We start from the raw sequence: 27,979 nt of genomic DNA, 5'->3' as shown, positions 1-27,979 counted from the left end.
GATTTTGCACAACTGTCACTATTTCTACCCCAGATCATGGTTACATCCCCAAATCCTTCCATCCACAACAGAGCAAGGCTAGGCTGTCTGCCATGAAAAACATGCTGCGCCTCTATACTCAGCCAGAAGGCAGGTCCCTGTCCAGAATCATCTATTCCAAGCCGAAATAAATAAATAAATCTTTTCCTGCTTAGTTTAAAAACAGAAACCTATTGCTGAAATCAGTTTCTGTAGCTTTAACTGGACACAGAGACGGCTGCTAAATATAATTGTGTTAGGCTGCAAAACAGCCTTCATTTTACCAGTAAATTCTCACTAAATTAATGAGGGCAGCTGCAGTAACAAACACAAAGTGAGGTGATGGGCACCTGCCTTTCTCTCCAGGCCTTTCCATGGCTTGTCAGACAACTCTCCAAGAGCGGCACTGGAAGCTTTCCAGAAGCTTTAGCCAGAGGTAACAGGAGAAATGGCTAATGAGGGTGTTCAGTGTCCATCCCTGCGTTACGAGCAGGGTGCTGCTCACTTGGCACGCAATCTTCCTCACTTCATTGACAAGGCACGCTGCAGAGGATGTGTTTCTGGCACTTCAAGTGATCCATGGCACCTAGAAACAAATTTCTTCTCATCTGCACAGCTATGGGACAGCTAGATGCTCACTTTCTACACCATGCTGTCTTTCACGTTCCCCACACACACCCCATTTTCACTCCTTTTCTAGTGCATGCTGTATATAAAACAAGGAGACACACAGCTGAACCACCCATATTATAGGTTAGAAAAGACTGTGAAGCTCATCCAGTCCAGCCGTTCCCCAGCACTGCCAAGGCCACCACTAAACCATGGCACTGAGGGCCTTGTCTACACGGTTTGTGAACACTTCCAGGGATGGTGATTCCAGCACTGCCCTGGGCAGCCTGTTCCAATGCCTGACTGCCCTTTGGGGAAGGAATTGTTCCCAATATCCAGCCTAAAACTCCCCTGGTGCAGCTTGAGGCTGTTTCCTCTTGTCCCATCCCTTGTTCCTTGGAAGCAGAGCCCAGCCACCTCCTGGCTCCATCCTTCTTTCAGGCAGTTGTAGAGAGCGGTAAGGTCCTCCCTGAACCTTCTCTTCTCCAGACAAACCCCCCCCCCCCAGTTCCCTCAGCCGTTCCTTATCAGACTTATCAGCTAACAGTATCAACTAATGGTAATTAACTGTTCCCACTAATTGTTCCCCCTTTGCATCAGAGGAAAATTAGTGTAGAGCAGTGGGACCTCAGAGACATGGAGCTTATTGATATGCAAACACTACTTCAACTTGGAGTTGTTACGCAGCGGAAGTTTTCTGGTAGTAACTCACTTCCTGTGAGCTACTGTTCAGAGCAAAGCAAAACAACAGTTTGGTCCACAAGATGACTCATCCTACCCTCAGTCTCCTTTGGCAGACTAAAATAGTCAGGACAAGCAGAAGCAAGACCAAAGAACTGAGAAAGTCCCAGACTCTTTGAGGCATGGGAGGCCAGACACCTACAAGACAAAGCCAACCCATCACACAAAGAAAAGTATTTCCTTTAATGAAAATATGAATACAGAGATCATTGAAGAAACTGGTTTTGGTCAAGGAAAATAAATGTGTTTAAAGCATGAGTACAAATTGATCAAATTAAAGGCTTAACATTAGACCATGCAACACACCCCTCATCTCTAGAAAGATGGACTTCCCCCTTCTAAAACCTCACCACCCCTCTTCTCCCCATCCTACCAGACCATCTATCCATTTCCTTCCTGCCTTCAGTAGGTGCACGGATTGTCTTTCCAGTACACAGTCCCCCTGGAAAAGGCAGTGCTGCTCCACTTAAATCCAGCAATAAGTTGACCCTGGAAAAATAGGGCAAAACCTGGCAATTCTGACTATTACTATGAGGTCAAAACACAGCTCCATGAAACTAAGCAGACTGTCACCTGAGAAAGAAGCAGGACTGCAAAGTCTGGAGTGACCCCAGCCACAGTGTGCCATGCGCCATGGCCCCTCCAGCCACTCCAAACCCCTCAGCCAGCTTAAACCAAATTTAGCAGTGGCAGAAGTCTCAAAGACATCCATCACCTACAGGCTTCTCCATGACCTTCAGTAGCTTACTAGAGGGCAGCAGACCTACTAGCAAATTCTTCTGAACAGCCCAAATATAAGTAGTTCAGTCAAAATGTGTCCATCATAAAATGAATGCAGAAATAAACCACTTAATATATTAGTTGCAATTTTGAAAGTATATGAAAGGCAAAGGTTATTGTTCCCTGCTATTCTGAGGTTGCTGGTCTGGAATGGTATCACTTTCTAAGGCATCTAAGAGGCACTTCTTTCTTGTGGATTGTGCAGTTTGTGGGTTCCCACCTGGCACTTGGTTCTTTGGAAGATCAGCATGGCAGCCTGCTGATTACTGCAACAATAAGCATTAACTCATAACTTCTGAGAGGAGAACCAACCTACCTCCAAACTGGGTTCCTGTCTTTGTTGAAGCAGAAATTACACAGCCTGACAAGTCACAGTGAACTCTCCAGCACACCTTGCAGCGTCAAATCTCTCTCAAGCACTTCAGGACTTGTTTCCCAATGCTTCAAAGCAAACGTTGTCCCTTTTCACAGCGACTTAAAGAAACAAAGGCACCTACACAAAGCACCAACTGGCAACAAAGATTTCCCAGTTGCAGACCACCAATTCTTATATGCAGAAGTGAACCACAGGGGACAACCTCAATCCAGTTGTCATCACCAATGAGGAAGAGTTACTTTAAAAGCCAAGTTAGTGATCTCAGTTTCTCAAAGCAGAATAAAACCATGTGGAATTAGACCCTTCCTGTGCAATTGGTAATGCATTGAGGACATGCAGGGAGTCCAGCAGCAGACTTAGTGGCTCAGTTTTGCAGCTGGAAGTGCTAGTGCTGGGTTGCCTAGGTGGGACATGAAAGGACACAGGCTCACCATCTCTGGCCAGTCCCAAGACATAGAGTGGTGGGAATGAATCCTTATCAGCAAAGCAGGATGAGGTATTAGAACATCTGGGTAAATACAAGAAAGAATTATCAGACTAGCCAGGTCCTTCTCATTTCCCTAATAGCACAGGTGAAACATCTACTGGAATACCCAGCATTGCTGAAAAGGCACCACAGCTGCAGTGAAATACAGCTACTTGGACTCAGGTATCACAGCTGAAAGGAAAACGGAAGCCGTGCATTTCAGGGCTTCTTTTAAATCAGCAAAAGTATTGTATAAAAACATTTCCCTGTAGAGTAACATTAAAATGAGAAACATGAACGTCTGCGTCTTGCTTCAGCTAGTATTAAATCAGTTCATAGCTAATGGAAACCACCAGCGGCTGCTCTGCAGCAGCCCTAAAAGCAATGAAAGGGAGTTCACTGTGAAAAGCCGCAGATTGCTCCTAGCTCTGTGCATCTCAGCATCCATTTCTTGGGGAGTGGAAAATCCTGTTCCCCTGGAAGGAACAGGGGTTCATAAAAAAATAAAAATAGAAAACAAGAGAGAACTATGTCATTTGCCTTGCTATCTGAGACCTTCCACATTTCCAGAGGAGAGATTCCAGAGCTGCCTGTTAGGAGGAGTTTTTCTCCTTGTATTTCTGGTAAGCATCCAGTATCTCCTTGATAACACTTGGATCATCAAGTGTGGTGACATCTCCTATGTTGCTTGAGTGGTCAGTGACTACTTTCCTCAGCAGCCTTCTCATGATCTTCCCTGATCGGGTTTTAGGAAGACGTTTCACCACCTGCAGAGAAGGGAAAGAACCTGGGTCCTGCTGGAAATAACAAGGAAGATTGGCTGAACTGTCCTAAGCCTGCCAGAGCTCTTGCCAAGCACAGTGCTTTCAACACTCTCTGTACATGCTATTTAAAGGGTTGTTTAGCACAAATGGAGCAGTCTCATGGTAGATCTAAAGCAGGCTCTTGTAACAGCCCCACCAAAAAGCAGCTGTAATATTCCAGCCACCCTCTGTGTCACTGCTGATGCTCAGGCATAGAGGAAGAGCACATGCAGACCACTGCATCTGCCCTACCCTACCTGGGGATCCCTCCAGCTATTTCTGGTTTTCTGCTTCTTCCTCCCTCCAGAGAGGGACCACAGCAGCACTGCAGGCAGGAAGGTGAGGCTTGCTCAGTGCAACCATTCCTGCCCCTGGTACCAGAGTTACAGTCTCCCACTTACCAGAATGTGGTCAGGCACAGCATATTTTGCTATCTTAGAAGCCACTATGGTTTTGAGCTCTTCTTTGATGCGGTCTGTATTGTCTGTCTGCTCCTTTAGCACTATGAAAGCAAAGGCACCTGGAAGGCAAACAAGCAGAAGCCACATAGCTCATATTAGATCCTGGCTGGTAAGACCAGGGATGCTCATTTGAATGCCAAGGCAGGTTTCAAATCACCCCTATGCACAATCTAGGGACTGCCAAGAAAACCATAGATCCTGTTTAGAGAAGGGAGTCAGTCTCCAGTCTTCAAATGATGGCCCAGCCTTGGCAACTGTGACAATGACAACTCAACATAAATGACCAAAGTGTCATTGTGATCAAAAGCTGGCCAACACCAATCACTAAGGGATATCTCTGAGCACAATCCTTTTAAAGGAAGCTCTACCACATATATAAGCAGCATGTGTGAAAACAGTTTAGGGAGTAATCATAGAATCACAGAATAGTTAGGGTTGGAAAGGACCTTAAGATCATCTAGTTCCAACTCCCCTGCCATGGGCAGGGTCACCTCACACTAAACCATGTCACCCAAGGCTTTGTCCAACCTGGCCTTGAACACCACCAGGGATGGAGCATTCACAACTTCCTTGGGCAGTGCATTCCAGTGCCTCACCACCCTAACAGTAAAGAACTTTCTCCTTATATTCCATCTAAACTTCCCCTGTTTTAAGTTTTAACCTGTTACCCCTTGTCCTATCACTACAGTCCCTGATGAATAGTCCATCCCCAGCATCCATGTAGGCCCCCTTCAGATACTGGAAGGCTGCTATGAGGTCTCCACGCAGCCTTCTCTTCTCCAGGCTGAACAGCCCCAACTTTCTCAGCCTGTCTTCACACGGGAGGTGCTCCAGTCCCCTGATCATCCTCGTGGCCCTCCTCTGGACTTGTTCCAACAGTTCCATGTCCTTTTTATGTTGAGGACACCAGAACTGTACACAGTACTCCAAGTGAGGTCTCACGAGAGAGACCTGAGTCCAGCTTAGGAACATGCAGTTAGTTTCACTGCTGGCTTTGCCTCCTGTGGCTGCAATGCTAGGCAACCTAAGGATAACTGCCCTCCCATTCCCTAGACACCTCTTTAACACACATCTCAGGTTAGAAACTAAGGAAAGCATCCATAGGTGTCACATCAGGACACTGCTTTTCACATACCTTCACCCTTGATCTTGTGTGGATACCCAATCACAGCTGTCTCAGGGACCTCAGGATGATCAGCCTTCATAAGAAAGGAAACAAAAATACACAGAGCATAACAACTGCTTCAAACCCTGCAGAGTCTGCTCTAGGAACAGAACACCTTGCTCTATCTCACCCTCCCCTCAGCAGATCCTGCTGGAAGCACAACAGGAAAACTGCATGCTACCTTCCTGCTGTGTGGTCAGCTGGTGGCCACGGCCATGGCCACATCTCCGGGATGGCCCTGCTTTTAAACATACGAATAAGCCCTTCTACACACACTGCTAAGCCCACTGCACACCAAGCTGAACGCGCACCGGCTGAAAACTGGCTTTCTCTTTCTCTGCCTGTGATTCTTGTGTGTGCATGGCCTTGGTCCCAAGCGGTGGCTGGCCATGGCTAAATCACAAGCAAAACCAGTTCTGCGTTGCTCTGTGCCTCACGGAGCTGTTGCCAGCAGAGCAGAAGCAAAGCTGCCAACATCACAGTCCACATTTGGCCAATGTTTGTAAGTGCCCAAAGCACACCAGGAGGCAGAAACAATCAGGCTTCCTCACCTCCCCACAAGGGAGAAGGGTTGTTTTGCCAAATGCATATTGTTATTATTATGCTACACAAGAGTGATTTATTCTGTCACACTTCAGAGTTTAACTTCATATTCTCTGCAGCAAGGAGACAGTTTGGGTGTACAGACTGGAAGAAATCACAAATCTGAATCCCACACCAAAGACTGGATTATGCTATCCTAAATTAAATGTGAAAGAAAACATCATAGAGCAATCTAAGCATATAAATGTTATTTGTATATACACATACATAAACATAAATAGAGTGGGAGACGGATCCTACATCTACGATCAGAAACCCACAGAGACACAAAATGACAGAGGAGAAAGTAGGATACTGTGTAACATGCAAACAGAGCTTGGGTTTTATCGAGTGTTACATTTAAGTGCCATTTGCAGGCAAGGCACATAATACAGGAATAAATATTCAGGTCAAGCTTTGAAGATGAATGCTCGAGGACTTTTTGTTTTCAATTCCCTGAACTAATATTATTTTCTCTCAAAATGACAGGCTGGCTTTGCAGCTGACATGAACTGAGGTTACTTCATACACTGCTGAGTTCTCAGCCATTACTCAGCTAGTTCAAACAAGCAAGAACCACAGATGTGGGAACGAGAGGTTGGTTGTTAGCAGAGGGGAAGGAACAAACAGGAGAGACAAGCCCTTACAGAGACTCCACCAGCATCCAAAATGACAACTGCAACAGGAGATCACTGAGAGGAAGCACAGCCCTGACAGTTTGACTGCAATGACTGCCCATGGCGTAACTCTGCTCTCACTTCCCCAGTCGCTGTTTCCATAATATGGGAGCTGTTCCCTTTTGCTATTCATGATGCATCAAGCTATGTGTATGCAGGGGTAGGGGTCGGAAGGCAAGAGACCCTGTGCTTGTTTCAATTCATCAGCTTCTTTGAAAGGACCACCTTGCTCCACAGATATGTCCTGTGAAGATACCTCTACCTGCTTAGAACTTACCATTGCATCTTCTATCTCAGCCGTCCCGAGCCTGTGTCCACTGATGTTGATGACATCATCCATGCGCCCCGTTATCTGGTAATAGCCTTTCTCGGTCCTGTAAGCACCATCTCCTGTGAAGTAGTAACCTACAGCAAAGACACGGTGCTGCTCAGCAGCTGGAAGTGTGCCAGCCTGGTACTTTGAGCTCTGACACAGAACAGGCTGTGCTCTAGGATGGCAAGTGGCTTAGGTGGACCAGGCAGCTCGTGGGGCCTCCTAAGCCACACACACCATTTCCCACCTCCCCAGCCTTTATCTGCTCTGCCTGGCCTGCGCTGGCTCCTAGTAAGCACATGAGCAGCATGAGCTCAGATCTCTGCCAAGATGGACAAAATCAAATGGGGCACCTCTGCTCTGAGACAGGCTGAAAGAGCTGAGCTTGTTCAACCTGGAGAAGAGAAGTCTCTGTGAAAAACTTAGAGCAGCTTCCAGGGGCATCAACAAGAAAGCTAGAGACGGGCTTTTGACAAGGGCCTAATATTGGCATATCTGGGGACAGAAGTGGCCCCAAAGAAAAGGTTTTTGGATTAAAAATTAAATTTAAATTTTCTAAGAAAGAAAAACAAAATCCCTTTAGACAGCTAGAAAGGTCAAAACTAGCTCAGACCATCAGTGTGGGCTTGGAGCATGGGACACACAGCCCTAAGGAACCCAGACCTAGCTGGCGCACGAACATCATGAAGTGCTGCTGCAAACATTCAGTGTGCTTATAACTGGAGTGCAAACTGCCTTCCCCTGGCACTCCCCTTACCTGGGTAGGCTTTGAAATAGGCATCAACAAACCGCTGATGATCTCCATAGATTGTTCTTGCCATGCCAGGCCATGGATGGGCAATGCAGAGCGCGCCGGACACATCATTGCCCTCAATAACCTTTCCCTGCAGGTTCAAGCACAGGAAAGATGATCAGGTGAACCAAACAGGAATAGTGAGGGCTTCTGTGGCATCAATCTGGCAAGAGCCACAGTGGAGAATATTAATCCACCCATGGAGCTACTATGGCACTGTCTGTATCGTGCCTTCCTCACCCCTTGAAGCCAGCAGTACAGCAGATCAGACTAAAAGAGAAGCGAGTCCTGTGATCCTCTGGAGGGCAATACCAGCAAAGATGTGCCAAGAAGCCAGAAGATGCCTGGACCCCTGCCTTCCACTTCTGTTAACTGCGACATTCCCTTACCAAAAGGTACATGAGGGAGATTATGTGTCTTGCTGTTTAAGAGAGCACTGGAATGCAGATGGAGCTTTACAGACCAGCACCAGGTTTGCCACAGACTGCAGGGCCTCATGCCTTGCAGTTTCCTTGGAAAACTCCACCAGTCCTGCTGGCTGCTCCAGTCTTGCCATGCTACTGGGTACTGCACACACTGTTTCAACTGTCCAGCTCCCTAGTTCCCAGGAGCTGTGTGTCTTCTTACCTCTCTCATACATGGAAGCAACAGCAATTAATCAGAAGCAGTAAAAGACCAAAAACTGGTACTGAAAATGCAAATACCCCTCTAGAGATTTGCAGACAGTTTGCAATGCCCTGTTGGCAATCCATACGGACATCTGAGATACGCTCAATACATTCTACCATTTTAATGGAGGAACAAACATCCTCTTGGATGCTGCTCCTCTGCCACCAGAAAGGTGATTAAGGCAGAAGCCCATAGCAGCTTCTTTGGGCACCCAGCCCAACCTCAACTCACATTCTCATCCATCAGCACAGGTACAATCCCAAAGAAAGGTCTCATGGCCATAGCCGGAACGATCTCTGCTTGCTCCTCTGAAGGCCGTGGGGCAATGCAGATGCCACCAGTTTCTGGAAGAATAATGAAAAACAAAATATGTGGGGTCCATCCAGTGCTGGATGAAAGCAAATGACAACTCTTCTTAGTTAAAGAATAGATTAGTGAAGCCACCTCGCAAGGAAAAGCCACTGGGAAGGAATTACACAACACCAAGTAGCACAGCCATCTGAAAGCACCAAGGACCTGCTAAACTAAGAGCTCTTCATGAGCTGGGACAGCACTCACCAGCCTGATTTCCTATCCCAGATGTGATTTTACAGGGGAACTATAAGCATGACAGGCTGAGAGAGCCGGGCTTGTTCAGCTGGGAGGAGAGAAGCTCCAGGGAGACCTCAGAGCAGCTTCCAGTGCCTAAAGGGGCTGACAAGAAACCTGGAGAGGGGCTTTTGACAAGGGCCTGTAGGGACAGGACAAGGGGGAATGGCTTTAACCTGACAGAGGGGAGATTGAGATGAGACATTAGGAAGAAATTCTTCCCTGTGAGGGTGCTGAGGCGCTGGCACAGGGTGCCCAGAGAAGCTGTGGCTGCCCCATCCCTGGCAGTGTTCAAGGCCAGGTTGGACACAGGGGCTTGGAGCAACCTGGTCTAGTGGAAGGTGTCCCTGCCCATGGCAGGGGGTTGGAACTGGATGAGTTTTAAGGTCCCTTCCAACCCAAACCAGTCTGGGATTCTATGGCTTATGTCAGGGGATTTATCTCTCAGTGCTGTTTTTACAGCTATCTCAGGTTACAATGCATTCAGGAGTCTAAATTACTTTTATTACAGAGGATGACATCAACCAACTGCTAACAGGCAGGCTGAGCTTATCTTCTATTTAAAACTGAACCATTTAATTATCCTTTTTCCATTCCTGCTGGGATGAACATTAAATCAGATTCCAACCTTAATCAGATCTTTTCTATTCTAAAACTAATTCACAAACACAAGAGAGGAACAAAAACATAGGTGCATTAGGCTTTTAAAAACATGGCTCTACAAATCATAGTCATAGAAGTACAGGCTGGTTTGGCTTGGAAGCACGTAAGGAGGTGAAGTCACAATCCAGAGGGAGCTGCATGGTGGCAAGAGGGATTTAAAGATTATTTGCATGGTAAAGACCAATTTTAAACAGGGCCAGCTGGGAGAAACATGTTACCAAAACAGAAACACACTTTTTTAGGGCATCAAAGCTCCAAGGCCAAAGCAACTACAGCCCAGTACTTTACTCCTGGGAAGAGCTGCTCCCAGGCAGCCCTGCTGGTTGACAATCCCTGTCCCCTATCCCCCGATGCAGAGCCAACAAAGCCTCCCCTCACTCCTTCCCAACCCACCAGAGCCATTGCAACAGGTCCCTTTGACTACACAGCTTAGTTTTTCACCTTCTCCTGACCATTCCCAGGATGGGAAACAAAGCACACCTAAGTGGGGACTGTGGCTTCATGGTGCTGTAAGTGCATTTTCATGATAAGACCTCATCAACACCAGTACATCTGGAGAAATAATTGAAAACAAGGTTTCCAATTCAAGCTGCCCACTCACAGCTTTGCTCAGGAATTCAATCTCTGCCTCCTGTTTCTAGAACCCATTGAGATCTCCCAGCATTCAACCTATCAAAGAGCATTTATAGGGGAGAAGAAAAAACCCAACATTACTATTGCTTTTGCATGTTTCTACATTGCTATTATGTGCTGAAACTCACCAGGGACCTTCGAAAGCTGATCAAAAAGCCGGTAGGGTTTTGACAGACTTGTTGGATCAAACCGAACTGTATTAATCTTTCAGTACCCACCAGCAACCTGCCAGAGGTCAGGATCTCCCATGTCCCAAGGATGCCATTTACCTGTCTGCCACCACGTGTCCACGAGGGTGCAGCGTCCTTCTCCCACCACATGGTAGAACCAGTGCCAAGCTTCGTTGTTGATGGGCTCTCCCACTAGACCAAAATAAATAAGGAAGCAGCCTGAGGCAGTTCATTCTCCCCTGTGGTGTGCAAGCTGATCGTGATCTTTAAGCACAATGCTTAAAGAAGCTTAAAGAAGATGCTCTGAGGGCTGGAGCCCCTCTGCTATGGAGACAGGTTGAGAGAGCTGGGCTTGTTCAGCCTGGAGAAGAGAAGGCTCCAGGGACACTTTAGAGCAGCTTCCAGTGCCTAAAGGTGCCAACAAGAAAGCTGGAGAGGGGCTTTTGACAAGGGCCTGTAGGGTCAGGACAAGGGGGAATGGCTTTAACCTGACAGAGGGGAGATTGAGATGAGACATTAGGAAGAAACTTCCCTGTGAAGGTGCTGAGGCCCTGGCACAGGGTGCCCAGAGAAGCTGTGGCTGCCCCATCCCTGGCAGTGTTCAAGGCCAGGTTGGATGGGACTTGGAGCAACCTGGTCTAGTGGAAGGTGTCCCTGCCCATGGCAGGGGGTTGGAACTGGATGAGCTTTAAGGGCTCTCCCAACCCAAACCAATCTTACAGCTTTTGCCTGGGATGTGCACAGGACTGCAGTGGGCTCATGTAATTGAGGTCTGTTTTTTCCCAGAAAGTCCAAAACAGAACCAATAAATATCTCTGAAAGTAACTAATCAATGCAGGTCATGTATAAGAACCTCTAGAATCCTCGATAATGCAGGAAAATGCTGCTTGGGTCACCTATGCCAGTTAAATGCAATGACATTATTTACCACTGGATAAATCATTTTAGCAGAGTGTGATCCTGCAAAATAAGCTAGGAAACAGACAATCACAGTAAGGTCAAACAGCCCCAACTTCAGCTTGTTCTCCTTCTGCTGAGAAAACATCTGAAAAGCCAGACAGCGAGCCTTCTTTACCTTCTGTTTTAAGGCACATCCCATGTGGTCAGCCAAGCTCCTCTGGTACCCTCATTTCACCAGCTATAACCACCTGTCTTTTTCAGATGAAGCATGCCCCCCCTACCTGATCCCAAGGTCTTCAAGGACGATCTGTCATATTTCTTCACCCACTCTTCTCCATAATTCAGCAGCAAGCGAATAGCCGTGGGTGCCCCATAAAACTGATTAATTTTCAGTCTTTCCACCATTTCCCAGTAACGACCTGCAAAAACACAAACAGGCTCTTTATGTGTCCAGCACTGACGTACCACTGCAACTGCTCAGCAGGAAGGGCAACAGGCAAAGCTAAAGCTGTGACTACTGTGAGTACAGAGCAAAACCAATGGCAACTTGTCTATTTTCTTTTCACCTGGATGCACAGATGTTCCTCAATGTCCTAGACACATGTTCCAAGGAAATGGAGCTTACCTTCCCTACACAGGCAGGTCACATTGGACAGGTTTCTAGATCTCCTCTGTCACACCGCTATGTCTAGCCAAGCCTTTACCCCCCACTTCCTCACCTGGGTCAGGGTACACTGGAGTGCTTTCAAACAGGACAGAGGTGGCTCCATTGCAGAGTGGTCCATATACAACATAGCTATGTCCTGTGATCCAGCCAACGTCAGCCACACAGCCAAAAACATCGCCTTGCTGGTAGTCAAATACATACTGCAAAGATAAATGTAAGGCCAGCTGACTTCCTGTTGGCAGGCACAAAGAGCTTAAAGGTGCTGGACTGGACATCCAAGTGGGAGCAAGCGAGCACACAGGGCAAGTGGAGCCAGGCACACAGGACACAGCAGCACAAGGGCTATCCCAAGGTGAGGAAGCAAGTCAGAGGGACAAGTACCAGGGCTTCCAGGCTCCTGATTGCTTTTGCAAACATAAAGGGAGCACAGCTGTACCAGCAGCTCCTCAGATTGGAGCAACAAAATGGCAACGAAAGCCTACAGCCCTGGATACCAAAGGTTGCCTGCTCCAAGCAGTACACGTGGGAAAGCTGACCCTGAACTGCAGGGAAGCTGCAGGCCTTGGAGGCTCAGACCCCTCACCAATATCAAGAGCTTGGTTGAGAGATGGAGAAACTTGCATGAGAAAGCTGGAGGAACTGAGAGGTGCCTGTAAAATGTTTTCTGAGAAATGTTCTTAGCTGCTCAGCCTCTCTATCAGTGTATTGCCTGCTACCCTGCTCATCAAAATCAGGGTTGGAGAACACATTATCTTGTCTTTGTTATGGAAAACACTTCCCATAAATCTAACTCCTTTCCCTTATGGCAAAGAGGTCCTGACTCATAAGGCAGGGTCAGCTTTAGGCTTTAAATAAAAGAACGTGGATCAGAACCAAAAGAAAACCCAATGAGTGTGTAAAGACCCATAGGCCACGCAAATTGTCTGATTCTTCTGCCTAGGAGAGACGCTTCTCACCTTACTTTGGCAAGTGGCTTTCCCTCTCAGGCTCTGAAGTCCCTATAAGGGGACTGCAGCTGCACACAGTGCCTACCTGCACCTCTGCACTGGGGTGCAGGATCTACCTTCTGGACTGAGAAAGAGATGCCTTGGAGATTAGTCTGTCACTTAGCAAAGCTGACATAATAAATAGCCCTCAGGCAGAGAAGGCTGACACTTGCACATTCAGATCTAAAAACTCCACTCTGTCAGTCTAAAGAAAGCAAACCTCTGCCTGAGGTGTGGGTGATGACAAACAGGGTGATACCACCACAGCCAGATGGAAATCTTCCCGTTCTCTCAACATTTCACTGTTACCTTTTCATACACAGAGCTCAGAACAGAAGCTTCAAGAAGCAGTGCCTTGACTTTTTCTATGAGAAAGGGGGTTAAAACATTTAGCCTACATCACACAGAAAAGCGGTGCAAAGGTGCAGCCACAGAGCATGAAAGTAACTGTTGATCTTCAGACAACAAGTGCTAAGCAAAGAGGTTGGTTTGAGTCCAGATCCTTTCTGAAACAAAAAGAGCTAGCACCCCACTGCAAAATACTACAGTACTATCCACAGTACCAACGCCAGTAACATACATACCTGCATTTCCTCACCTGCATCACTTTAATGTCTGCTGGCTGGCAACACTAGCACATTTTAAATGCAAAAGTAGCAGTCCTGTGGTTTCCTTCCTTTCATAACTCAAGCTCTTATTTGCAGAGCATGACATTCCCCAGGAACAAATCCTGAAGATTAATTACACATTTTCAGCCATTTTTCAGTTTGTTGAGACCCAGTAAGCCAGCTGGGCAGCAAACACAAACTACAGCCAACCTCAGCAGTCCAACGCCCACTGTTAGTACTGTCAGAAGACAAATGGAAGTAAGCAAATCCACCTTTCCCAGAGGGTGCAGCTGACTTACCTTGTGCGTGAGAGCAGCATACAGCAGGTACCCAGCCTGGGAGTGAACAATTCCTTTGGGTTTCCCAGTGCTGCCTGAGGTATACAGCATGAAAAGCATGTCTTCACTGTCCATGCTCTCTGGAGCACATACAGAAGCTGCCTTGGCCATCTCCTAAGGGAAAAAAAGGTGGCAATAACAGAAAGACTTTGCTTAAATAAGTCCAGAGGAGGCCACAGAGATGTTTTGAGGGCAGGAGCACCTCTGCTATGCAAAAAGGCTGATAGAGCTGGGCTTATTCAGCCTTGAGAAGAGAAGGCTCTGGGGAAACCTCAGAGCAACTCCCAGTGCCTAAAGGAGCTGACATGAAAGCTGGAGAGGGGCTTTTGACAGGGCTTTGAGCAACCTGGTCTAATGGAAGGTGTCCCAATGCTTACAGATGAAGTATTGGTTAGCTCCATACATAATCATAGAATCACAGAGTGGTTTGGGTTGGAAGGGACCTTAAAGCTCATCCAGATCCAATCCCCTGCCATGGGCAGGGACACTTTCCACTAGACCAGGTTGCTCCAAGCCCCATCCAACCTGGCCTTGAACACTGCCAGGGATGGGGCAGCCACAGCTTCTCTGGGCACCCTGTGCCAGCGCCTCAGCACCCTCACAGGGAAGAATTTCTTCCTAATGTCTCATCTCAATCTCCCCTTTTCAGGTTAAAGCCATTCCCCCTTGTCGTGTCCCTACAGGCCCTTGTCAAAAGCCCCTCCCCAGCTTTCTTGTCGGCCCCTTTAGGCACTGGAAGCTGCTCTAAGGTCTCCCTGGAGCCTTCTCTTCTCTAAGAACAACCCAACCTCAATTCTCCAACCTCCGTGAGATTGAACAATTTTCTTATCCATGTGCGAACTTGGAATAATCACTTTGTGTTCCAAATGCTCAACGTACGACTGTAATACAAACCCAGCTGGCTTCCTTCTCTCAGCTCTGTCCTGTCCTAGGTGAATTCCTGCCAGGGTTACAAGGTGGCTCTTTGAAGGAATTTCTAGGTACTGCCTTATTACAAGTATACACTGTAAACATGCTGCTTTTACAAGTGAACACTACCAATAGTAGGTCCAGTTGTTTAAAAGTGCCTGACAAATAAAGCTTAACGAAAAAGGAAGAGTTGATAGGGTCAGATGGAATTCTTAAGTCTCTGAATTATAGCACTCCTTCTCATTTCAGCTATTACATTGTGACATTTCAGCATGGCCAGTTTGGGCTGACTTGTCAGTTTTTGAAACTAAGATGGAGTTCTCTTATTGCTCAATTACAACATAAGCTTAAATTCTGCAGTAAGCCATTGCACAAGAACTGGAAAGCACCACTCCTCTGAAGATCAGGAACATCAGAAGTAACAGCATTAATGGTTTAATTCTTGTTATGTTTCAGGCCCTACAACCAACAGTGGGCTCAGCTCAGCTTCTGGATCATCAAAGCACCTCAGACTGCTTGCAGCCCAAGGAAAATCATTGGAATATGCTTTGTGGAGTAAGGAGTAACACAAATTCTGAATAAAACCTGCCTTCTCTAGTGTTTAACTTACCCTAGTAGCTGCTCCTATCTCACGTGACCAGCACATGGACTCCTGAGTACATATCTTGCCTGCAGATGGGTGATTTCCAGGCATCATTACAATGAGTAGCTTCTGTTTACTGCTGCCAGCAAACCGATAAAACTACTTCTGCCTTAGGCTGCAGTCCCATGTGTACCAGCTAAACACATTACAACGATTGCTGTTTTCTCCCCCAGGAAGCACAGGTTCTAAATATTCTCAAGCCATGACTGTCCTCCCATCACATCCACAGGCTATCTTAAGCCTTTCCAGGAGCCTGATTATTTCTGCACTGCCTTTCAACAGTGCATATGACAAACCCTTACAGAGTGCCCAAACACAATATAACAGCAGCAGCAATTGTATCAGTGCACTGTGGGTCTCAGGAAACACTCCTTCCTTAAATCCCATCACTGTTTGCAAGATTACCCAAATGGAGCAGCACACCCCATCCCCATGCTAAGATGAATCAGGCATAGACTGAGCTTCTTCAACTCACAATCCTAGAAGGCTGTAGGTACAGGCAATCTGTTAGAGGATGGAGACCCAAATGCCGTCAAGGGGCACCTCATTTTCATCTGCAGGACACTGGTCCAAAAGGCACAGACAGAGAGAAAAATAATCTAGCCGACACTCAGACCTAAAAGGAGTTATCCAGAGTGCCAATGGAGCGATGTCTGCAGAGCAAGGTGACTGCAGGGATGTGCAGATGCTGTCACTGCAACAAAGCTGTATCCATTAGCCCATCGGGGTACTGTGACAGCATGGGAAGAGCACCACAAACTGAAAACCTGCTCCAGAGGCAGCATAAGGGCCAGTCATCGCTGGCAGGTCTGGTGTGGATACGCCAGCTGGTCCCTACTATTATTAGTGCATCATATTTCTCTCCCCCAGCATAGTAAACAACACACACTTCAAGAAACATCACGAGAAACAGGCAAGGTTTACAAACACCAACATACCTCGTCAAGTGGAATATCATGGTCACCCATCTGGACTTTGTTATCTGTCCTCTGAGCCACAAAGACATGTTTGATGTTCGGACAGCTCTTCACAGCTTCATCCACAGTCATCTTCAGCTCTATGATCCGTCCTCCCCTAATGCCCTGGTTGTAGGTGATAACTGCTTTGCATCCAGCTAGAGAAAGAATCAGCAGACACACCAGCATGTCTACCAGGCTCATATGTGCACCCAGCTCTCATTATTTTTGGGGATGATGTATAGGACAACATGTGTGACAAGCACCTGGAAATTCTACCCGTTAAAACCAGCCAGTCACTGAAAAAAACACTTTAAAACTTGAGACCAGGGTCCGCTCCAGCTATAACACTTTTGAAAGCTGTCAGTCCAATCTTCCTAAACACTTCAATGGTAACTGTTATACTCTGTCCCCACCAGTCCACTCCAATGCAGACATACAGAGCAGTTTCTTCCCAACTACTTGTTACAGTGAATACTGACTGTTGCTTTAGCCTAACAACTCACACACTGAAAATAGGGCAAGACTTCCTATGATCTTAGTGAGCAAGCACCTTTGCCCCTTGTTCATCGTCTCTCTGGGGCTCCAGAGACCTGCTGGAGTGAGTCCAGAGGCGGCCATGGAGATGCTCCAAGGGCTGGAGAAGCTCTGCTCTGGAGACAGGTTGAGAGAGCTGGGCTTGTTCAGCCTGGAGAAGAGAAGACTCCTTAAGGGAAGACCTCAGAGCAGCTTCCCGTGCCTAAAGGGGCTGCAGGAAGGCTGGAGAGGGGCTTTTGACAAGGTCCTGTAGGGACACGACAAGGGGGAATGGCTTTAACCTGACAGAGGGGAGATTGAGATGAGACATTAGGAAGAAATTCTTCCCTGTGAGGGTGCTGAGGCCCTGGCACAGGGTGCCCAGAGAAGCTGTGGCTGCCCCATCCCTGGCAGTGTTCAAGGCCAGGCTGGAGCAACCTGGTCTAGTGGAAGGTGTCCCTGCCCATGGCAGGGGGTTGGAACTGGATGAGCTTTAAGGGCCCTTCCAACCCAAATCAGTCTGGGATTCTATGATAAATGTCCATTGCAAACTGAAGAGCACCAAACTCAGCGGCCTCTCGGAGGCATTTCCCTGCTCAGAGACACCTGTAGCCTTCTAAAACTCATATGGGTCTTGAGGAGAAACCTCCTGGAAGTCAGAGCACACAGCAGTGATCTTGCAGAGCACTTCCTATTGAGCCACACTACATTATTGCAAGAACTGTGGCTGCAGAGAAACAGCTCTTTAGCCCATTGCCTCCAAACAAGAGGCCTAAAGTGAGGGAGAACTAAAACACGTACTTGCTTTCTACACCTTACTTCTACCTAAACAGGGAACGAAAGCATGAAAATTGCTGTAAGACTTATTAACTCACACTACCTATAAAGAAACTGATGTGACTGCTAGAACATACTTGCTATTTTGTTCTTCTGCTGGTATATTTAGTATTGCTTTTTACCTAATCACCCTGCAAGTGCTTTGGGCTAAGAACAGCTCTGCCTGTAGATACAAAGGCTAACAGAGCAGGGGGCAGGCTGCCAACACTTCCAGTGCTACCCATAAATCATAGTGCCAGTCGAGGCTGCGGAATTAGCACTGTGCAGGAGTATCAAAGGAACACTGCAATTGCACTGTGAAAGAACAAATCAGGCCCCATTCCTAAGCTCTGGTTTTCCCTCCAACTTCGCTCCTGCCTGGCAGCAACCCAGCACAGACCAAATGTTAAGCAACTTATAAAGTATTTTAAGGTCAGAGGATGCTGCTGCTGCCACTAAGGAGAAGGGAGGGTGTACTGTCCCACCAGCTGAGAACGAACCACTTTCTGCTAAGAAAACATGGAATCGGGGTATGTTGTGGAGCACTGTTCAGTGGGGTTTGCTCCCAGGTCCGCATCTACTTACAGTCCACGATCCTCCCGGCCAAGGAATCCGCGCTGAATCCAGCAAAGACCACAGTGTGGATGGCACCAATCCTGGCACAAGCCAGCATGGCTGCCACTGCCAAGGGGGACACGGACATATAGATGGCCACTCTGTCCCCTTTCTGTATCCCATATTTCTTCAGGGTGTTGGCAAGACGGCAGGTCAGATCCAGGAGTTCCCTGTGGCATGGAAGCAATGCTGTCATGTTAATGCACAACCTGATTCACACCAGGGAGCAAAAAAAGGATGAACTTGAACTGAGTGAGGGTCACAACCCCATCCAGATCCTGTCATATCAGCAGTATAGGGCACATCAGCTTTGGCATCTTAAAGAAGCTGCTTCTGCCATCAGAGAGAAAAGAAAAGGGGAGCAGAGAGCCACGCTGGCTGCAGAAGGACAAGCCAGGCTCTGGTGTGGGTAAAGCAGCCCGCAAGTCAGTGGCTGTCCTGCTGCCTCCAGGAGTCAGTTTAGTCCATTTAGCCATCCTTGATGACTTTTTCACCTATAAGGGTCAGTCAAAAGCTACTGGAAACTCCTGTGGGATCAACACAAGATGAAATGGAAGCACTGTCCCACAACTCCCAGCACTGTTTATGTTGGGGAACTTCTGGAAGTGTTTTACAACCGGTAGCTTCTTTTTAAAGCGCAAGGGTGAAAAACACATTTCATGGACTGGTTTGGGTTGGAAGGGACCTTAAAGCTCACCCAGTTCCAACCCCCTGCCATGGGCAGGAACACCTTCCACTAGAGCAGGTTGCTCCAAGCCCTGTCCAACCTGGCCTTGAGCACTGCCAGGGATGGGGCAGCCACAGCTTCTCTGGGCAACCTTTGCCAGGGCCTCACCACATCCCTCTTGTGTTGTTGCCCCAGAGCTGGGCACAGGACTGCAGGGGGGGTCTCACCAGAGCAGAGTAGAAGGGGAGAATCCCCTCCCTCGACCTGCTGGTCATGCTCTGGGGGTGCAGCCCAGGACGTGGACTGGAACAACAACTGTAAACCCATCACCAACACACAGCATCTCTCTGATGTACATCAGGGATGCCTGGCAGGAACATTGCCCCTAGAAGCCTGATGCTAATCTTTTCCCACAGCGAGACAGCCTGCAGCTTTCTAAACACAGGAAGCCAGTTCCTTGTACATCAAAAAAAAAAATCAGAAAGCAGCCTATTGGAAAGTGTTTCTAGACTTTTTCCTAATACCTTCAATGCTATATATGAGATCTGGCAGCGCCTGCTTAGGAGGCTCAGCACAAGCCAAGGTCTTTGATGTCCCTGCTGGATTGAGTATTTCTGGCAGCGACCAGTTTATTTCCTGGAACCATCATTTGGATGAAGCTGAAATGATTTGAAAATTCAGGTCAAATGTCCCAAACAGGTTAGTGGAGCTAAAAACAACACAACAGAAAAAAAACCCCAAACCAAACAGATTTGGGCCTCTCTCAGCCCAACACCCTCCCAGTTCACCTCCTAGCTACTGTTCTACATGAATTACTGTGAGTAGCAGAGTTCAAAGGCTGCCTCTGCACCTTGTGGTCACAGAGTTATGGGTGCTGTCTTTGAGATGTTTGTTTGAGAAGAGAAGGCTGCGTGGAGACCTCATAGCAGCCTTCCAGTATCTGAAGGGGGGCTATAAGGATGCTGGGGATGGACTATTCATTACAGACTGTAGTGATAGGATACGGGGTAACGGGTTCAAACTTAAACAGGGGAAGTTTAGACTGGATATAAGGAAGAAATTCTTTACTGTAAGGGTGGTGAGGCACTGGAATGGGTTGCCCAGGGAAGTTGTGAATGCTCCATCCCTGGTGGTGTTCAAGGCCAGGTTGGACAGAGCCTTGGGTGGCATGGTTTAGTGTGAGGTGTCCCTGCCCATGGCAGGGGGGTTGGAATTTGATGGTCTTAATCTTAAGGTCCTTTCCAACCCTAACTGTTCTATGATTCTATGACTGAGAATAGCTGAAAAATATAAAACTCAACATGAGGGTTTTTGGTTGAAGGTCATCCAGTCTTCCTGCAGACATCCTAAACCCGAGACAATGAAAACCCTCTGTGCCCTTTTTCAGGTGAGAGGGTGAAAAGTCCCTGAGCTGCCTTGGATGGGGGAAAGCTGAAAGCCTGGGCAAGATTTAGGTGTAACTTCAGCTTAGGAAGCAAACACTGGGAAGAGGAAAAAGAGTTTGCTGCTAATGAGAAACACCTTCCGCATTGCACAGCCTGGTAAGAACCCCCATGGCTCCTGGCTGAGGTCTTCACTGTGATCTCTAACACAGTTTCAATGACTTCCTCTCAGGCTGAGGAATCACCACCCCTTGGCTTGCCAAAGGCATAGCTGTGATGCGGTGAACAAAGATGTCCAACCGCTTCTCCCCCACCCACCCAAGAACCCTACAAAAAGCTACTTAGGACCCTCATTTCTGGCCCTTTAGCTTCTGCTTTTCTCTTTGTGTTTTGCATTTCGAACATTCCCTCTGCCTGCAACATTTTCTGCACCGGAGGGAGATAATTCATAAATTAAAGCACTGAGACCCAGCCTGCAACCCTTTCCAAAAGGGGTTAGCTAATGTGTTCTGCTGCCCACTTCTCCACACAGCTCCCTTTGGCAATATCCATAGGATCCTACAGTGCTCGGAAACACTGCCTCACGGGTAGCTAACTTGTACAGACCATGCTAAACAAGGGAACACCAGAGAGAATAACCCCCCGTCAGACAGGGGAAGGTCTGGCATAGCTTGAGCTGCTGTCTTTAACATTCCTTGCTGCTGAGCTTACAGACGCTGCAACTCAGCACATCCAGCCACCAACTCCTCCTGCTTACACAAGGCACTGATAATACAGTTCCCTTTAAACCCAGGCTCAGAAAGGCTTCGAGGAATTCCTCTGGAAGATTTCAAAGCTCCTGGGCCCTGACAACACCCACAGAGCAGGACAAAGCACTCCCAGCTGGGTTGGATCCTTCTGCCAATAAATCCAGCTGGCTGATCACTGCAGCACATTCCTGGGGCTTAACTGCTGCTTCACCACTGCCTACCAATGACTTCATGGTGGTTTAGCCTCTGGAGAGCCAGACCTCTTGATAACAGATTGGCATGATCTGTCCCCACTTGCTGACTGCAGCCACTAAGTCCCAGGAGAGCTGCAAGCCCTGTTAACACAAAAGCAGGAAAAAAAACCAAGTCTCCCACCTTCCCATTCAAAAGTGGACGTAACTGGAAGCTTAGCTGAATTTCTACTTGATAAAAATGAAACCCAGAGACAGAGTAAGCACAAGTGGAGCTTTTTTCCCCCCGAAGGCTGAGTTGCATCAGCTGGAGAGACAGGAGGAAACTCAGCAGTGAAAAAGATGATCACAACTGAGGTTGTGATGCAGCAATCACCACTCAAGCAAAACTGAAATGTTTCACTCATGGCTTTGTGTACCCTTGCCAACAAGGAGATGTTCAGAATGCTCTCCTCGAACAGAGCACTTAAGCCCAGCTGCGTTAACACAACCCACCCTGCAGACAAGCAGGTATAGGGATGTAGGCTGACCAATGGCACAGCCCCACCAGCCCTTCACCCACTGTCAGCAGGCAGTTAGTGTGGGGCAGCAGAGGCAAATGGGAGTTCTTACTTCTCCCACGGACAAGCAAGCTGGGACAGCACTTTCCAATGCACTGTCTTGCCAGTGCATAGAGGAGGTCCCACTGATTGAAGCTTTCTCCTTCCTCAGGGAGGAGGATGCCTGTTCCAGCCCTTTTCCTGCACAGCCACCTCCTTCCTCTGCAGTGATGGGAATGGGGCCAGCACTCAACTGTTTTCTCCCCAGAGGAGAAGGGGGAGTGCCCACGCCAGCAGCCAGGTCCTTCCTTATGCCACCCAGGCCTTATCTATAAGCACAAACAGCTCACGGCAGCAAGCTTTGCAAAGGAGATAATGCAAAACAACAGTCCCTTGTACCTCTCTGAACATAAGCCCTGGACACCTCCCAGCCCAGGTCCATAAGGCAGTGGCCAAAAGAAAGTCTTTACCTTCCTAGAGCTTGACTTTAAAGCTGTTGTCCCATCAACAGCACATACAGATCCTAAGGAAAGGGGCACATCTGTGCCAGATACCAGAGTTTAGGTCCCCTAAAGAGTTAGCTACCAAGACTTCCTGTGTCTCCTGTGCTTTCTAATCCAGCAGATCAAACATTTGGCTCCCTAAACACACACTGAGGAACATACAAGTCTGGGAAACCTTTAACTCTGACTAGAGAAACAGATGATGTAAATTGCATTTTGGCAGGCATGCCTGTCTCCTGAGGGAGGGCACATAGCAGGGAGAAGAGAAATATCCTTGAAAACTGCCATATTCTAACAAATCCTACAACCTATAACAGCAATTACAAGTCAGCATCATGCAGAGCAGCCTCAAGGTTGCTCTAAACTGCACTGAGGATGGGGAAGAGGAACAAGATGATGCCAGATCTCAATCTGAGCCACAGCACTGGGGCTGCGTGTCCAATGCTGTGATTATCTTGGAAGAAAGGAGAGTCTGACACAGGTCTCTTCTCCCCACCCCACTGCCAAGCATCATGAAGCCCCATGAGAAGGTGCCATACCTGTAGGTGACATGCACTGCAGTGCCAGGCTCATCTCTCTCCCAGATCAAAGCTACTCTGTTGGGGGACTTTTCGACATGTTGATCCAAGCAATTTACTGTAAGAAAACAGAGGTTTAAACAAAGCCTGGTCATATGCAAGGTGCTCCGTAAACTTAGCTTGGTCAAGCCTAACAGCAAGCTAGCCTAAGATGAAACATCACTCATTAGCTAGCTAACTACACACTCAGTTATGGAAGTGATAGCATTTGTAGCACTGGCAAAGCTCTCCTTTGCCATACCTGTAGTATGCCAATACTACAAATACTAAATTGGTGTTCAGCTGCCTTAGGGATGGCCTCCTGATGAGGGGCCTCAGCTGATTCAGCTCAGCTTAGTTCCACTGCTTAAGCTGAAACCAGCCCAAACCTCTCCACTGCTCTCAGCAGCACAAAAGACACTCTTGATGGTTTGTGCTCCCCAGAGCAGCTCTGCACTCCATCAATCCCACAGGCTCTCCTCCTCAGCTCATCTCATTGGAGTTTTCTAATTAAAAGCTCAGGTGAAACGTTTTAATTCCAGGATATAACAGAAGAGATGAAAATACCAAAACCTTTGGGATCTAGGGTAAGCGCACAGACATCTACACATTACCGGGCACTTGGGAAAAGTGAACATGGCTCCAGCTGTGTCCTACACCTCCTAAAACTTGAAGGTATAAAATTACCTTCTGAGGGTAAGACAAGCTCAAGTGGACTTAGGGAGACAGAGCAAAAACCTGCCTGCATGTCCAGTAGCAACTTGCCCGAAGGTTAGAGGTTAAAGTCTTAACTCCAAGCCCAAACTACACTCCCTCCTTATGTTCTTCCAAGTTATTCTGTTTCTATAGACAACTATGGAAAACCAGTCATGCATGTGGCTGCATAACTCAAAAAAAAAAAAACCTTAACAACAAGTGCTGAGTTTCAGATCGTATTTCCTGGAAATGTAATACTGGAGGGAAAGGAGTTTGTTGCTTTTCCCCAGATAAATAAAGTGCAATAAAAGCTGCCTGAGTTTAAGTAACCTGCAGCCTGGGAGTCAGCTGAGGCTGGTCTGTGGTCACAGCTGATTTATGTAACCACACAAAGAGTGTGAATGAGCTCCTAAAGGTGCACAGGGTGAGAAGTCCCTCAGAATTCAACACATTTCATTACAAGAACAACTGTCAAATTCAACAATGTGAAAAGCTCCCTTCAGCTGATGAAAGTCTTCATTTTTTCAGCAGCAATACTATAAAAAAAAAAGGAGATATAGCCATTTCTTAGGCCATGTTAATACGAAGCTCATCCAGTTCCAACTCCCTGCCACGGGCCGGGACACTTACGGGACATTAACAACTAGACCAGGTTGCTCCAAGCCCCGTCCAACCTGGCCTTGAACACTGCCAAGGATGGTGCAGCCACAGCTTCTCTGGGCACCCTGTGCCAGCGCCTCGCACACTGCCGGGTCATGGAGAGCTTCTGACTGGCCAACACCCCAAGCCCTTCTCAGGGCTGCTCCATTCATTCCCCACCCAGCCCGTGTTCGTGCTGGGACTGCCTCGTCCCGGGCGCCGCGGACCCCCGGTGCCTACCGCCGGGGCCTTACCGGAGACGTTGAGGCGGCCGCCGAGGAACCAGCGCACGGCAGCGGGCGGTCCGGCACCGCGGGCCGTGTGGAACGGGCAGTCCCAGCGCAGCGCGTCCCGCGCCACCTCCGCCCAGAACGCGGCGGGGTCCCGGGCCGCCCGCTCCTGCCAAAGCCGGTACCCACCGGGCGGCAGCGCCCCGGCACCGCCGCTGTCACCGCTACAGCAGCGCCGGGCGGCGACCGCGACCTGGACCGGGACCCGTCCCGGTGGGACGGGGCGGCGGAGGGCGCGCAGCACCCGCACTCGGGCCGCCGCCAGCGCCATGGGCACAGCCCTGACCGCGGCCCCGGCACCGCCCAGGCACGGACCGCCCGCGGGGAGGGGCTGCACCGGCGGGGCGGCTCCGTGAGCTCCCACCCATCCACGGACCCGCGACAGCCCCGAACCAGGACGGGAGCATGACAAGACAGCCCTGAGAGCATCCCGCACCCCTGGGCGCATCCCACACCAAGAGACAGCCCTGGGTGCACCCTGCACTCAGAGACAACCCTGAACACATGTGGCTCCTGGAGCACCCCACACCCGGGGCATCCCTAGGAACATTCCATACACAGAGACACCCCTGCACTGACAGGATCCCGGCAGCACCCTGCATCCCAAGAGAGATGCCTGCACCTTCACAGCTCTGGCACTGCTGCAGCACTCACATGGGTACACTCCAACCCCAGAGACACCTATCCAAAGGCAGCTAGCCCTGTGTACACACAGCCCTGGACATGCGCTAGGACACTGACACCGGAGTCAGCACAGCAGCAGCACGGGCCTTAAACATGCCCAACCCTCGTGCACAGATAGTGGTTGTGCACCTGGGTACGTGGCAAGCATATTGTGCCCTCATGCACTGCCACATCATACCCCTGTACCACCTCTGCTCCAAACGGGGCAAGTCTCTCTAAGTGGACACACGTGCACGTTTTGCTTGGCAGCCCTGCGAGCATCCTCATTACCACAACGTGGAGCTCCTGGCTTTGGTATCACATTCACAGGGATGTGGAGCTGTTGGAATGAGTCGAGAGTCCACGGAGATGCTGTGAGGGCTGGAGCAGCTCTGCTCTGGAGACAGGCTGAGAGAGCTGGGCTTGTTCAGCCTAGAGAAGAGAAGACTCCTTAAGGGGAGACCTTAGAGCAGCTTCCAGTGCCTAAGGGGGTGACAAGAAATCTGGAGAGGGGCTTTTGACAAGGGCCTGTAGGGACAGGACAAGGGGGAATGGCTTTAACCTGACAGAGGGGAGATTGAGATGAGACATTAGGAAGAAATTCTTCCCTATGAAGGTGCTGAGGCCTTTGGCACAGGTTGCCCAGAGAAGCTGTGGCTGCCCCACTCCTGGTAGTGTTCAAGGCCAAGTTGGACAGGGCTTGGAGCTGCCTGCTCTAGTGGAAGGTGTCCCTGCCCATGGCAGGGGGTTGAAACTGGATGAGCTTTAAGGTCCCTTCCAGATTCTTATGATTCTACAACTCACTTGCATGAGCCATTTCTGCACGTGGTGCAGTTTTGGTAGTGCCGGTGCAGTGCCCAGTTGAGGCTGCTGTGCCTGTTCCCAATCCTGGCAGGGCAGGATGGAGACTGTGCTGGTCTTGTCCAGCCGGCAGTGTCCGGCCCAGTGCTGGTGGTCCCAGTGCAATGTCCAGCTCAGGCTATGCTGGTGCTGGCACTCACAGTGCAGTGTAGGGCACTAGACCCTTGCTGGTGGTGCTGGAGCTGATCATGGCCCCAGAGCACTACAACACAACACGGAAGCCAGCAGTTCTGGGGGTGACTCCGCTGCCAGTCCCAGTGCCATGCAATGCCCAGCCCCAGGCTGATGTGCTGATTCTGGCGCTGGTCCCATCAGTGCAGTGCCCAGCTCCACACTGTGACAGTCCCAGGCTCTGTGGAACAGTCCTGGTGAGACAGTCCCAGGACAAGGAGTTCTGCTCCCAGTCAAAGCACTGGTCCCAGTCCTCAGATCGTGCTGTGCCCACCCGCAAACTGGTGATGTCAGTGCAGGTCCCGACCGCTCAGAGATGAGCCTTGCACCAGTCTCCGTACGGGCAGTGCCAGTGGTCATGCTGCCGGTGCTGGTTCCAGTCCCAAGTGCCAGGGCGGTGCTCATCATCCCGTGTCCCGGCAGCTGCAGCACCCAGCCTCGTGTGCGGTGCTCGCTGGCGGCTGCCGGCGGCCGCGGGGCGGTGCCAGGGCGGTCCCGTTGGGCGGGGGCGGCCCGCGGGTGATGTCAGGCTGATGCTGTCGGTGCGGCGCGCGGTGCATTGTGGGCAAATCCCGCCGCCCGACGCGGCTCCAAGGGGGAGGATGCGCCCGGGGTCGTCCCGCCCCACAGCCGCAGCCGCAGCGCGCCGGGCCGGCGGCACCGAGCCCGGCGAGCCGCACTGAGGGGCGCGGGGCATGCGCTGCCCACGCCGGCCGCAGCGGGAGGCGCCGGCGGCGGCGGCGGGGCCAGGTGAGCCGGGCCGGGCCGCGGAGGCCGCTGCGGTCATTGCCGCCCGGGGGGACCGTCCCGGTGGCGGCTTGGGAGCTGCGGGGCCGCGGGCCGCACCGGGCCGGGCCGGGCCGCGCCGCTGCGGGTCTGCGCGCGGGGCACTGTGGGAGATGTAGTTCACTGCTCCTCCCGCTGCCGGCTGTGCAAGGGGAAGCGTCTCGCGCGGAGGACTCGGGTTCCCAGCATGCCCGCGGGGCTGGGCGGGCTCGAAGCGGAGTGACGAGCGAGCTCCGCCAATAAGAAAGCGGGACGGGGTGGGGCAAACCATCTGCCGAGAAGAGCGGTGGGGGGGCGGTGTGCCGGCAGCTGCAGTGCAGGGGCGGAAGCGGCCACCTCTTCGGCGGGGGGAGGCGGGGCGGCCGGAGGTGAGGGGCAGGGTGGTGGGGGACCCGGGCTGTCGGCGGCTTCCCTCCCCTTCCTCTTCTTCCTCCCCGTGCCCTCCGCCTCCTGCCCGGGGTTGCTGCGGGCCAGCGGCTGCCGCGGCTCAGGGCGAGGCCCGGGGGGTGCCCGCCGGGGGCGGGGCGGGGCGGGCGGTGTCCTCGCAGGAGTGCAGGCGGCGGTATTGCCGCGTGTTGCCGCGGGCGGAGCTGTCCTGGTCCTTCACGCCTTGAGAGTCCCCACCGAGCTGGGAATGGCCCCGCCGAGTGGTTCCCTGGTGTCAAGGGTGCGGGCTGAGGTGCGAAGGCAGCCGGCGGCCCTGCTGCCGGCCGGGGCCTGCGGGTACAGGTGAGATGAGCCCCTGGAGGGTGAGGGCAGGCTGCGGCCGCGGTGATGGGACGAGCATCCCTCCGGGTGTCACCGAGTTAGCTGAACACTGCAAA

General features: G+C 50.0%; 1 protein-coding gene across 2 annotated transcripts; it reads right to left on the bottom strand.

Moving 5' to 3' along the window:
• Positions 1-1,553: 1,553 nt before the first annotated feature.
• Positions 1,554-26,195, bottom strand: ACSS1 (acyl-CoA synthetase short chain family member 1; the record flags this gene model as incomplete). 2 transcript variants are annotated; one of them, XM_080616261.1, is made up of 14 exons in its annotated part: positions 1,554-3,757; positions 4,195-4,313; positions 5,390-5,453; positions 6,956-7,083; positions 7,749-7,875; positions 8,685-8,797; positions 10,607-10,699; positions 11,689-11,826; positions 12,127-12,274; positions 13,968-14,120; positions 16,497-16,672; positions 18,432-18,631; positions 23,032-23,128; positions 24,639-24,945. In XM_080616261.1, 14 exons carry the CDS (start codon positions 24,943-24,945, stop codon positions 3,584-3,586), a joined length of 2,037 nt encoding a protein of 678 aa, XP_080472387.1. In that variant the 3' UTR covers positions 1,554-3,583. The 2 variants fall into 2 exon arrangements, with proteins under 2 accessions (XP_080472387.1, XP_080472388.1); XM_080616262.1 differs by lacking the exon at positions 24,639-24,945 and adding an exon at positions 26,142-26,195 and having other exon boundaries at positions 1,555-3,757.
• Positions 26,196-27,979: the final 1,784 nt, after the last annotated feature.

This window comes from Psittacula echo, assembly GCF_963264785.1.
Source record: "Psittacula echo genome assembly, chromosome: 4".
Lineage (NCBI taxonomy): Eukaryota > Metazoa > Chordata > Aves > Psittaciformes > Psittacidae > Psittacula > Psittacula echo.
This window is presented reverse-complemented; position numbering and strand designations above follow the sequence as displayed.